This window comes from Gadus chalcogrammus, chromosome 8, assembly GCF_026213295.1.
Source record: "Gadus chalcogrammus isolate NIFS_2021 chromosome 8, NIFS_Gcha_1.0, whole genome shotgun sequence".
Lineage (NCBI taxonomy): Eukaryota > Metazoa > Chordata > Actinopteri > Gadiformes > Gadidae > Gadus > Gadus chalcogrammus.
In genome coordinates this window covers 14771934-14785683 of record NC_079419.1, presented here as the reverse complement: position 1 = coordinate 14785683, position 13750 = coordinate 14771934, and the positions used below count along the sequence as shown (strand labels likewise).

The window sequence follows — 13750 nt, the reverse complement described above, 5'->3', positions numbered from 1 at the left end:
AGAAAATCCCCCACCAGCTATTTGTCAGCGGTGCTGTCACTGTTTCATAATCCTGCTGTGTCTATATTGGTCCACTGACATGTCCATCATTGTGGCTCATGCCAATGTGAAGGCCCGGTGTGAATTGTGGGTGTGTTATTGGCTAGTGGGTGTATGAGCACGTGTGCGCGCGCTAGTGTGTGTTTCTGAGGGGAAGCCCTTCACAGGGTAGCCAGAGCTGCAACACAACACAATGAAGTAATAGATGAGCGACGGTTTATATCTCTGGTATCAAAGTGGAGTTTTAAAATGGCTAAAGCTTGTTGTTCGATGACATCCCGCCGCCTGGGTCTGGATGACCAAAGACCTCTGGCTGACTCACTGAGGCGAATAACTCCTGACTCATCGTGTTTACACAAGGATGCTTTCCTGAACCTCAGCATCTGTCAGCATCTGCGACTATTTTAGTCTCTCTCCTTAGCTGACCTCTAACCTGTGGTAGTTTCACTTACAGGTGCTAGCTTCCTCAGCTGTGCTAGCTTCACTGACCTATGCTAGTCTTATGACCTGTGCTAGCCTCTTCAGCTGTGCTAGCTTCACTGACCTATGCTAGTCTTATGACCTGTGCTAGCCTCCTCAGCTGTGCTAGCTTCACTGACCAATGCTAGATTTATGACCTGTGCTAGCTTCCTGAACTGTGCTAGTCTCCTTAGCGGAGCTAGCTAGCTGTGCTCTGCTATCCATGTACCCTATGTCAGTAAGGCTAGCACAATTCCGATCTGTGTAAGCTCTGGTATGCTTTAGCCACCTGAATTATGCTAGCCTGCTGATCTGCGTTACATGTCAGATGTGTGCTGGGTAGATCAGTCTACCATCCTAATCAGTGGACTGTAGCAAACGTTGCCTATCTATTCGTCCTACATCTATGTGGATACGCCCACTTTTGATGTCAGAAGAGGCAGATTTTCAAAGTCACACTCACACCTGGTGGTATAATACGTCTCTTTTTGCTCTAACCAAGCTGTGGACACGGGATGCTGTGGTTGCCATATGAACCATGCATGAGGGCCTTTATTGCGTCAATTTTGGTTCACAGTGACTACAAGTAAGGCTTTATGTTATACCATTGCATTTAACGGTTCTCTTGTGTTGGCCCCTGATGTGGTCTGGCTTCCTCTTCTGTATTAGCCAGAGTTAACGACGATACAAGCAGAACTGTTAAACGTTGTTTGCCTCAAGAACCTCAAGTTCACAGAGAACTTCTTGTAATATACCCTGGCAAACGGTAACAGATGTGGACCTGAAACTAACCTCCTCCTGTCCAAACACTCACATAAAACTGTATTTTTATTAGTCCCCTTTTAATGAGAATGAATAGTCTTGTGTGCTGTTTTTTACAGTTTCAATCCCCTGCGTTTAAGCTGTGGAGAACAGCCTCAAAGATGTCAATTCAATCCGTGCGCTTGCCTTTGAAAGCTCTTCTCAACATCATACACCCTGTCTATGAAGTGTATGACACTAAAGTGACGTTTTATGTGTGGGAAGCTATCTAGCTGGTTCTTCTCTACTCACGTGTAGCTATAATTAGCGGTAAGCGCTGGGGGGGCGATGGTGTAGTCTGTGATGATGACTACCAGGAACTGAGTATTTACAAGTAGAGAAATGGCATCTAACTTATTTTGGTGGTTTAAGAATATCTCGCCTGAGAACTAAATTCTGTAATGAACTCTTGTCAGTATTAGCAGAGTCATATCAAATGTATAAATTATTCAGTTCATTACACATCAATGTTCTTGTTATATTTATACGTCCTTTTTCTCATTACGGTGAAATCCAGACTTTTGTTTGCAATCATGCTACGTTTAAACATAATGGACGCCCCCATTTCATGGCCGTCTCCACGTTGGCCTGATTATGGTGGACCAACGAATGGGCAGCGAGATCCGCACCAGAGGGCAGGACCTCTTGACCCCCTGACCTTTTGCCAGGAGATTCTTCTTGGATCAGTGCTGTACTGCCGACCTCTGGGCGGATCAGGGACTACTGTTCGTAGTTTAATCTGTGGGATTTAAGGACTCAGTAGAAGGCTGTGAGAAGGCTGTGTCAAGGCTGGTAATTCAGTCTTGACCCCAGCTGCGCCTCTGGGCTTACGTCAGCACGACCGTGCAGTTGATGGCCAAGCATCAATATATGAGGTGTTCTGAGGTGAAGAGTGTTGGTGACGGCTCAAGAGGACCTGTTTTTAAAGAGAAGTGGGGCAGTAGGCAGGCAGCTGTAAGCCTGATTGCTCTGAATTCAGGACTGTAACACACATACACACACAACCCAACCATTCTCTTCTGTGTTCTCTGTCCTTAACTCTTCCTCTCCTCCTCATCCTAATCCTCGTGCACAACCCCACCTCCTCCACCTCCACCTCCTCCTCCTCCCCTCCTGGTTCCTGTGTGAGGCTATTATTAGCGTTGCTCGTGAGGAGAGAGCTAGGCTCTGAGCGGCTGGCAGCTAGCGTTCTCAGAGCGGGGTGGTGAGGAGGAGGAGGAGGAGGAGGAGGAGGAGGAACCGGAAGCACCACCGAGAGGCAAATACACCATCTGCCAGAAAACTCCCACTTCCTATTCTATCCCTTGATCACTCAATTTCTCTTTCTCCCTCTCTTTCTCCCTCTCTTTCTCTCTCTGAATGTCTCCTCTCTGTCTCTTGCTCATTTTAACTCCCTCCATCTCTCCGTCATTCCATCTCTCCATCGTTCCATCTCTTCGGTTCCATCTCTATTTATAGCTCTCTCATTCTGTTTCTCACTCTCACCCCCATTATCCCCTCTCTATCTCTTCATCATCTCTATCACTAATATAGCTATCACAATATCTCTCATCTCTCCCTTTCCCTCTGTTTCTCTCTCACTGGTTCACCCCTCTTGCTCTTTGTACATTTTTATTTTTTTGGGCTTATTCCCTTGCACAGGAGTCTGTTGACCTAAATGTGGTTCCATAGCTGTAGGCTCCTACACTGTGGTTCCATAGCGCTAGTCCCCTACACTGTAGTTCCATAGCTTAAGGCCCTACACTGTGGTTCCATAGCTCTAGTCCCCTGTGGTTCCATAGCCGTTGCCCCCTACACTGTGGTTCCATAGCTGTAGTCCCCTACACTGTGGTTCCATTGCTCTAGTCCCCTACACTGTGGTTCCATAGCCGTTGCCCCCTACACTGTGGTTCCATAGCTCTAGTCCCCTACACTTTGGTTCCATAGCCGTTGCCCCCTACACATTGGTTCCATAGCTCTAGTCCCCTACACTTTGGTTCCATAGCTCTAGTCCCCTTCACTTTGGTTCCATAGCTGTAGTCCCCTACATTGTGGTTCCATAGCTCTGGAGGAAGTAATGCAGAAGAATTGCATTACTACGTTTCCTCAGTTTGTAATGTTCAAAGCCATATGATACTTGTATATCTGTTAAGTAATGCATCAGTAACATGATCGATGCAGAATCCCTTAGTTGGTGTCGCCCGGCGTGAGGCTGGGTTTACAGATCATTCTCCAGCATCTCACGTTATCGTGATGGGTTAATCTCCTTGAGTAGTAATTAAACCAGACGTGGTACAGAGTGTTCATCATGGTCTTATAATTACTGATGATTACTGCTGTTGCTACTGCTCCAAGACTGGCAGACAGATGCTTGGGTTCACGTATTACCTGTTCACAACCCAGTCGTGTGTGTGTGTGTGTGTGTGTGTGTGTGTGTGTGTGTGTGTGTGTGTGTGTGTGTGTGTGTGTGTGTGTGTGTGTGTGTGTGTGTGTGTGTGTGTGTGTGTGTGTGTGTGTGTGTGTGTGTGTGTGTGTGTGTGTGATTACCAGGAAGGGTTTGCTAGAGAGTACTGTGGTCTGAAAGGGACTTGGATTTCTAAAAAAGGGAGACCATTGTTGTCATCTTAGAGAACAGGAATTGACCTCATTGTTGGTCTGGGCGCAGTAACAGGAATCTAAGTCTCTGTATTGTGTATGAGCAGCAGAACCGCTCTGTAAAGGAAGTTTTGGACTATTATGATTATGTTTTTTCCACGAAAAAAGACAGAAAGTTGGGTTTTTGAATGGAATGGATATCGGTTACGTTTCATTTGAGATCAGAAAGGTACCAGAACTTAAACTGGGTGGTTGCTAGGAGGAGACTCCCCCTTTTCCTCATGACCTGCCATGTGTTGTTTAATTTACATTTTTTTATTGAAAAAGTATTTTATCAGAACGTCTCATTGAGACCGAAATCTCGATTGGGAAAGAACGACATTTTGAGGTCATACAACACAAGCGGACAATCCCACAAATCATCTAAAATGCGGTGGAAGTACGACTGCGCTTACTATTAATAATATCAAATATTGCAGTCCATTTTATCAAAGGTTGTTTTACATTTTTATATGTTCTGCATAAATACAAAAGGAAAACCCAGGTTGTGATACAGTTGTCAATCACGCACATTCTCCGCCAATCAGCTTGTAGAGCTGTCAAGGTGGATCTACCTTCCTTGAACTAGGGGGGCAGGTTTTCAGCCAGGACAATCACACTGTTGCCTTGGAAACTGCAGCTGGGCTCCAGGCCACAGTAGCCTGGGTGTCCTACTCCACAAACCAGCACTGGGTCTTACAGATAGGGGCCTCTATCACAGTCAGAGTTCTTTCTGAATCAACCGACATCCCTGCCAAAAACAATGCCACGTTTTTTGAGTGTTTCTGTTACCATCAATGCTCTAGTTGGATGTTTTTTTCTCTCTTTAGAGTCTCTTATTATAAACTCTGCTTGTTAGAATATCTGCTCTTCAGAACATCTGCTCCTTTGAACATCTCCTCAGAACATCTGCTCTTGAGAACATCTGCTCCTCAGAACATCTGATACTTAGAACCTCTGCTCCTGAGAACCTCTGCTCATAAGAATCTCTTCTCTTGTGAAGCTATGCTCTTTAGAACCTCTGCTCTTTAGAACCTATGCTTATTAGAACCTCTTCTCTTAAGAACCTCTGATAATTAGAACCTCTGCTCTTTAGAGCCTAAGCCCATTAGAACCAATTGTTATACTATCCTGGTGTCCAGCTAGTCTGGTGTTGTGCTTGTCTGCCCTTATGCTATTCTGCTGCTTGGCTAGACTGGTGTTATGTTAGCCTGGTGTTATGTTAGCCTGGTGTTATGCTAGCCTGGTGTTATGCTAGCCTTGTGTTATGCTAGCCTTGTGTTATGCTAGCCTTGTGTTATGCTAGCCTTGTGTTATGCTAGCCTTGTGTTATGCTAGCCTGGTGTCATGCTAACCTGGTGTTATGCTAGCCTGATGTCAGGCTAGCCTGGTGTTATGTTATCCTGGTGTTATGCTAGCCTTGTGTTATGCTAGCCTGGTGTTATGTTATCCTGGTGTTATGCTATTCTTGTGTTATGCTAGCCTGGTGTTATGTTATCCTGGTGTTATGCTAGCCTTGTGTTATGCTAGCCTGGTGTTATGTTATCCTGGTGTTATGCTAGCCTGGTGTTGTGCTAGCCTGTTGTCATGCAGCATGCTAGCCTGGTGTCATGCTAGCCTGGTGTTATGCTAAGCTGGGGTCCAGCTAGTCTTGTGTTATGCTACCCTGGTGCTCAGCTTATGTTATATAATAGTACGGTAACTCTGGTGTTCAGCTAGTCTGTTGTTAGGCTATTGCGGTGTCTAGCCACATTGCACTATGCTAGCCTGTTTTTGCGAGCCAGCTTGTGCGGTGCTATGCTAGCGTCCATTCTGCTAGCCGGTTGCTAGGCTATTAGTCCCTGTACTGAGTGTATCCCTGTGTGTGTGTGTGTGTGTCGCCGTCCTGCAGAAGTACCGGCACCACGATGAGGACACGTCCCCTCAGGAGCCCGGGTCTCCGCAGCTCATGGACGAGGCCCCGGGGCCCGAGCTGGTCCAGGTGGCCGAGAAGAGCCTGTCCCAGATCGAGAACGTCCATGGCTACGTCGCCCACGCACATATCTCCCCCATGAAGGTACGTGGTATCCATAGGAACAGGATAACCCCGGCCTCCTTTGTCTCATTAAGGCCCTCTATCTCTCTGTGTCTCCCTCTCTCTTTTTTTTTTCACTTTCTCTCTCTTGTCTGTCCGTCTCTCTCTCTGTCTTCCACCATCTTTCTGTCCTTACTGCTCTAGTGTCTCTTTTTTACCCACTGTCTCTCTCTGTCTCTGTCTCTCTGTCTCTCTCTCTCTTTCTCTCTGTCTCTGTCTCTGTCTCTGTCGCTCTGTCGCTCTGTCTCTGTCGCTCTCTCTCTGTCTTTCTCTCTGTCTCTCTCTCTTTCTCTCTGTCTCTGTCGCTCTCTCTCTGTCTCTCGTTCTTCCGTACAAGGGCGTTGGTGTCACTTTTCGACCAAATCAAACAACCCCTTCCTGTTCACTGCAGGACTCTTGTAGTCCACGGTCTACAGATCATTTTATTTCAATTCAAATATGCAATCAATTAGTTATTAATTGAACATTATTAATTGAACAGCTTAAATTTGTGGGTTAAATTAACCCACAAATTAACTAACTCTAGCCCAGACACATGTGTATATGTATTTACTGTATATATACACAAACACACACACACCTCCTTTCTCATCCAGTGGTTGGATGAGAGGAGAAGAGGGAGATGTTTGTCGTCATCTTCTGTGTGGTGTTCTCCATGTGCTTCACTAAAACAATAAACATTCCCATCATACATGACCTGACATACATGTCACCACAGCATCTGTGTTCTGGCTCCTACATGCATCTGCTCGTGGTCCAGCTTGTTTGTGTGTCCTGCAAGCCCAAACCTACAGTGGATGTAGATACAGGTCACAGAGTCACCTACTTGCTCTGCGAAATATAGGGATTCTGAATTCTGAAGAGTGGTGCTCTGCTGCCATCTAGTGGATATACGTTGACATTGACTAAAGAGTGTGTTGGAAATGTGTCATACTTTGTAGTAGCAATCTTAACTCTCGAGCTTCCGGTTAAACGGGGCTTTTTATTTATTTTTCATATTTGTTTCTACCAATCATGTTGCTAGAGGCGTTGCTCTCTAAGCACTTAATATGCGAACACAAACTTGGTCAGCGGTAGTAAACTGTAAAATAGTGTCTGTACTGGTTTGAATCAACACTGCGGAGACTGGCCAATGTATAAATGCTTTCATTAAAATCCTCTTTAAAAGCTTCAGCTACTGTCGCGAATGGCTATCTCTGTGGTAGAAAAGGCCCTAACGAACCAGGACACAAGGGTCCATCCCTTCAGTACTCTGTTTTCAGCCCAGTCTCTGTGCTGGCCCCCCTCCAGCCACTCTCCTGTAGCCTAGTGGGACTGCTTACCAGTTAGATAATGCCTTCGTACGACTTTAATAATGGGCCATAAATATGATCGTTGGAAACCATCATTTATTTTGTAATTCTCAATACTGACAATTTAGAAAGTAGGAGGTCATCTTTCTAAAGTTGTAGTCAAGGTATCATTTACGACTGATTATGCGTATACATAAGGAACTGTTTATTTAGAATCCAAAGTTTATACATACTCTAAAGTATTGGGAGACTGGCGAGACCTGGTTGGTCAGCGGTTGGTTGTAATAATGCTGTTTGGGCAGGTCTCGGCTCAGTCGGTCTCCATCACCGTGGTTCCATACCACCTACATACCTGTGCAGCTGTGCACAACTGTAGTTTAAAATCCACACATCTATACTGTCAAAACTTGCATACCTGTAGTTTAATATCAACACACCCGTAGTTCTATAACTTGCCTAACTGTAGTTTCATATCCACATCCCTGTAGTTCCACAACTTGCTTGCCTGTAGTTTCATGTCCGTACAGCTGTCTACCTGTGCCTACCTGTTTACCTGTATTTCCATTACCTGTACACCAGTTTGTCTGTAGCTTTAAAGCTACATGGGTTATCTGAAGTTCCATAGCTACCCGTGTTTGTGTGTGTGTGTGTGTGTGTGTGTGTGTGTGTGTGTGTGTGTGTGTGTGTGTGTGTGTGTGTGTGTGTGTGTGTGTGTGTGTGTGTGTGTGTGTGTGTGTGTGTGTGTGTGTGTGTGTGTGTCATTGGTTTGTTAGCATAATGTCAGGGCTGGCTGGCTGGATCTTCTAATATGCATGTTGTGTAATCAGTTTTGTCCTGGAGGCCATCAAATTAAATGTAATGATACTACAATTGCCTGAAACTAGTCAGAGTTGAATGCTAATTTAGTTATTGGGTTGATCTTCTAAAAATCTAATATCCCTTGGATTAAAATTGGAACTTCGACATTAGACTTTTTAAGGATATTAGCATTTTTAGAGACCAACAACGCACCCAGGTGGTGCTGCCTCTAGAGCAGACCCCCCCCAACCACACAAACGTATAGTGCCAGTGTAATTACCAGGTAACCCTCCCAGGGGCCAGAGCCAGTCTGTCTACCAGATCATCCCGATGGGTCCCCGGTCCATTGGGGAGGTGGGCCCTAGAGGACAATGTGTTTGTGTGCTCTCCAGTTCCCTGAACCCTGGGCATCACTGCCAACTAGGCTTACTAGCTGTTTTTCTACAGGCTAACAAGCGACTGTCTCTAGGGGACCTAGCTTCTAGCTAGAGGCTAACTAGCTTCTAGCTGGCTATCTAGCCTGTTTGTGTGTGCGCTAGCCTACCTAGGCTAGCGTGTTTCTGTGTTCCTTCTCTGTTGTGAGTCACTTCCTGGCTGGTGCTACTGCCCCCTCCTCAACAGTATCTCCACTTCTTCTCTTGTGTAACCTCAGTTTGAATCATCCATCCCTCTCTGTATCTCTGTCTGTCCTTCCCTTGTTCCCACTGTCTCTCTCTCTGTCTGTCCCGTCCACCGATTGAATGAGGCTGTCCCTGGTTAACCTTTGCTGTGTGAGACTCACCTGTGTGAGGCCCCGCCCCCCTGTCGCAGGTAGCCTCCCTGGAGAGCATCTTTGAGGGCTCCTCCCTGCTGGGTGGGCAGCAGGATCTTGCCTCCCTTCCCCCCTCCCCCCGACCCCTGGGGAGCCCCCTCCCCTCCACCTCCTCCAACCCCTATCCCCCGGAGAGCCCGCTCCCCTTCTGCTCCTCCAACCCCTACCCGAGCCAGCTGCTGATCCAGGTAAATCCTCCTCCTCCTCCTCCTGCCCTTCCCCACTCCTCTTCCCTCCTTCTCCTCTTCCCCACTCCTCCTCCTCCTGCTCTTCCCCACTCCTCCTCTTCCTCCTCCTGCTCTTACCCACTCCTCCTCCTCCTCCTACTCCTCCTCCTCCTCCTCCTCCTCCTCCTCCTCCTCCTCCTACTCTTCCCCACTCCTCCTCCTCCTCCTCCTGCTCTTCCCCACTCCTCCTCCTCCTCCTCCTCCTCCTCCTCCTCCTCCTCCTCCTCCTCCTCCTCCTCCTCCTCCTCCTCCTCCTCCTCCTGCTCTTCCCCACTCCTCCTCCTCCTCCTACTCTTCCCCACTCCTCCTCCTGCTCTTCCCCACTCCTCCTCCTCCTCCTACTCTTCCCCACTCCTCCTCCTGCTCTTCCCCACTCCTCCTCCTCCTCCTACTCTTCCCCACTCCTCCTCCTCCTCCTCCTGCTCTTCCCCACTCCTCCTCCTCCTGCTCTTCCCCACTCCTCCTCCTCCTCCTCCTCCTCCTCCTCCTCCTCCTCCTCCTCCTACTCTTCCCCACTCCTCCTCCTCCTCCTGCTGCTCTTCCCCACTCCTCCTCCTCCTCCTGCTGCTCTTCCCCACTCCTCTTCCCTCCTTCTCCTCTTCCCCGCTTACCACTCCTCCTCTTCCCCACTCCTCCTCTTCCCCACTCCTCCTCCTCCGCCTGCTGCTCTTCCCCACTCCTCCTCCTCCTCCTACTCTTCCCCACTCCTCCTCTTCCCCACTCCTCCTCTTCCCCACTCCTCCTCCTCCGCCTGCTGCTCTTCCCCACTCCTCTTCCCTCCTGCTCCTCTTCCCCGCTTACCACTCCTCCTCTTCCCCACTCCTCCGTCCTCCCCACACACCTGTTTCCCTGTAGTTGTACGGCTAAACACCTGTTGAGTGATTACCCGTAGTTCTGTTGCCTCACACTGGTTTTCCTGGAGGTGGGTGCCCGGCCAAACCAGTACCGTTGCATCTGGTTCTTGTTTTGAGATTCAGGTCATATGGGTTTTTCTGTGTCTTGGCGTTCACTTGGTCTGGCCTAGTTTTGTCATTGTTAAACCAGAAGTCTTTGGCAGAAGCAGTGTCTTATTGAAACCATCGCAGCAGTGTAATGTACTTTCTTCATCAATGATGGTCTCTGTAATCCCCTGACATGTTGGCTATGTCAGCATTGTATTATGTGTTAATAACACCCCTCCAATGGGGATGTTATTGGAGAATAATGTACGCTCACACTGCCGTTACGGTTGTATAGATATCGGTAACTTTCATCAATAACGTTATTGTTTTTTAGCGACTTTAAACTGCTGAAATGCAAATGTGCTTCCATGGCGCTTTGAGCATATTGTTCGTACATTGTCCAGGGGGTGATAGGCAGTGGTGTGCCGTTTTTGAAAAAGGGGAGGGCCAGCACCTCTAGAAAATGACCTAATGCTGTGATCTAGATGCCTCGGACGCCAGCCTTCCGAGTCGGAAGTCGGGAAATCTCCCAGCTTTCTTGCGGCACGGCCCCTTTTTTGTTTTTATCTCTCGGGATTCTGTTTCCAATTTCATTACACAAACGGGAACGCTGTAAGTGCTCCGAGACCGGAAATGACGTCACACGTGCAACTTGGAAGGCTGGTGTCCGAGGCATCTGGATCACACCATAAGGATCTAGGCAGTCTTTTCCTTCCTCCCGCCCCCATTCTCTCACTGTTGATCTCTTCCTCCAATCTTTCTACCTCTCCGTCCGTCTGTCTCTCTCACTCTCTCCCTCTCTCTCTCACTCTCTCAATCACCCACCTCATTCTCCTGTCCCAGAATATATTTAGTGACTCCTGGATTCCAGTAGGAGGAAGTGTCCCGAGACCGGGAAGTGACTCGTCACTAAAACACAGGGGCTGCCTTGTGATTGGACGAGAGCGGTTCCATAGAGACTTTGGAGGGGGGGGGGGGGTTAAGATGCTGTTAAGAATAGAATAGAGAGACACACGCACCGAGCAGCATGAGGTCAGCTCTTTTCATGGCTGTTCTCTTGCTGCCTCATGTTAACAGCTGCATGACTTGTCTGGAAACGGGAGGAGGAGAGAGCGTGCCTGTGTCTGCGTGTGTGTGTCGTAGACAAACTGCAGGGGGCGCTCTCACTCTAGTTTCACTCTGTCCCTTACCTGTTGTGACTCCAGTTTCACTCTGGTTCCACTGCAGTGTCACTCGCATCACGTCTAGTATAAGGCTGCCTCTCTGTCTGTTTGTCTCTCTCTGTTGCGCTCTCCATCCTCTCTCTCTCTCTCTCTCCATCCTCTCTCTCTCTCTCTCTCTCCATCTCTCTCACTATTGCTCTCTCCATCTCTCTCACTGTTGCTCTCTCCATCTCTCTCACTGTTGCTCTCTCCAGCTCTCTCACTGTTGCTCTCTCCAGCTCTCTCACTGTTGCTCTCTCCATCTTCTCTGTCTCGCTGTTGCCCTCCATCTCTCTCTGTTGCGTTCAGTCTGCTCTCTCTAGCTTCTCCATCAGTCGCCTTCTCTCTGACTCGTCTCCAGTCTCTGTCTCTCGCTCCTTTCAGAGAGAGAGAGAGAGAGAGAGAGAGAGAGAGAGAGAGAGAGAGAGAGAGAGAGAGAGAGAGAGAGAGAGAGAGAGAGAGAGAGAGAGAGAGAGAGAGAGAGAGAGAGAGAGAGAGAGAGAGAGAGAGAGAGAGAGAGAGAGAGAGAGATCGATCCCCCCCGTGCTGCTGGTGTTTGTGCTACGAGAGGGGAGCTAGCTGGCGTCTCTGCAGCAGCAGCAACAAGCAGCATGCTCAGCTCCGTGTGGTACGCTAAAAAGATGGGCCGTCGCATTATGGGCACACTGCGACGTACAAAGACCCTGCACCGGCGGCTTCTGGTAGGTCTGCTGCACCCTCCGCCAGCAGGGGGTGGGGGGGGTGGGGGGGGATAGACCCAGGGAACGGGAATGGGAATAGCTGAGCCATGATGAGTGTGCATGACAACGCTGTGTGTGTGTGGAGCTGCAGGACCACCGCTCACAGGCGGCACTCGCATGTGGAGGAATCTGTGGAAGTTGAGCCGGTCGTGTCCCGGGCACACGTCTGCGTCACGCATGTGTGTGAAGGAGACACGAGCGCGCCTTGCTTCGTGCCGCGTGCACGAGAGGCGCGCACGTGAGGGGTTCTGGCCGGGAGAGTCGTGGGCACCCTGCTGTGCGGTTCAGTGGACGTGTGTGTGTGTGTGTGTCTTGGTTCTTTTGTGGGATGGGTAGAAGGTTCTGGTAGACCTGAGAAGGAGGCGCTGTTGATTTGATGTTATGTCATACTGTGTTTACGGGGTGTTATGTTGTTGTTGTTGTGTTTATTTGGCGTTGTATTAATGTTGTTTTGGGTATATGATGTTGTCACAGTGTGTTTATGTGGTGTTATATTGTGTGTGTGTGTGTGTGTTGTGGCATTTAGTGTTTATATGGTGTTCTGTCATGTTGTGTGTGTATTTGGTGTTGTCATGTATTGTGTATGTGGTGTTATGTTTTCCTAACTCAGGTTTGTGTTTATGTGGTGTTGTCATTTAGTGTTTATTTGGTTTCGTCATGTTGTGTGTATGTGGTGGTGTTATGTTTGTGGTGTTGTGGTTGCAGCTGATCTGTACTTTTGTTGATTGCATCCTAGACTGGGCTTGTGATGTCACAGATCTCTCTTTGTGTTATTGTAGACTGTTTGTCGGGTCACACATCCTAATTGGTCACACATCTCAATGATTGTAATGGTGGTATGTTTGCAATGTCACACATCCTAGGGCTCTGCAGTTGTGATGTTCTGCATTCCGTGCTTGTGTGGTGGTCTGCACATGTGATGTCACACATCACTCTGTGTCCTAGAGGTCTCGTTTTTGTGATGCGATACATCACTGTAGAAGCTATGACTACAGTGGAGATGACGTATAGAGTAGCGTCATGACTGGTGTGGGGGTTTGGTCTACAGTATTATGGGATGGACCAGGTGCTGGTGGGGTGAGTGGGTGCATGTTTGTACCAGGACCAGCCTGTAGAGGGTCTTGACAGCTGTGGTTCAGGAGTTCTGGGAGGGGGGGGGGGGAGGGGGGGGTGTGAGGGAAGATACCTGTGTGCACGACACGGTGTTCAGGGCAGATGTGACCAACCCCTGCAGTAGCAGAAGCCTGCCCTGCCGTTGCCTAGCAACCCCTGGCTCCTGACACGCAGCGCTACCCTCCGTATTTACGTCCTCCACGGACGTGGCAGAGACAGAAAATACTCTGTCTCTTTCTCTCAATCTATATATAAAAGCAGTAGCTACAGTGTCTCCAATTGAATTCCACGTTTCTAGAACAGACCTAAAGCCTCACGTGTTCATATAAACCCATTCAACGTCAACACGGCTGACTGGAGGGCTGTACTGCTGGGGTAAATTAAAACAACAGTTTAAAGACGATAAAGACAGTGGATGAAACACAATGCATGTTGGCGCACCATGGTCTCGGTTTGATTCAAACTTCACAGAGGAAGAATATATATAGTGTGTATGGTCTCAAACTGGTCCCATGTATGACCAGTTATAGTTAAACCTAGGTTTTACAGCTCATGTTTACAATCAGATTTCCTTGCATATATAATTTAAAAGGAATTGAATTCTATATACATTTATTCTTGCATTTAATTTGTATACATT

At 48.1% G+C, this 13750-nt stretch overlaps 1 protein-coding gene across 18 annotated transcripts in view; it reads left to right on the top strand.

Annotated features, from left to right (window-relative positions):
- The window catches only part of dlg1b (discs large MAGUK scaffold protein 1b), a 64370-nt gene that overhangs the window by 24604 nt on the left and 26016 nt on the right, over positions 1–13750 (top strand). For 10 of the 18 annotated variants that reach the window (XM_056595841.1, XM_056595840.1, XM_056595847.1 and 7 more), the window contains exon 4: positions 5804–5968. In XM_056595841.1, the coding sequence (XP_056451816.1) occupies positions 5804–5968 (165 nt within the window). Of the gene's footprint in view, positions 1–5803; positions 5969–8886; positions 9076–13750 lie in introns of all 18 variants that reach the window. The other 8 variants (XM_056595838.1, XM_056595833.1, XM_056595832.1 and 5 more) reach the window with 1 other exon arrangement.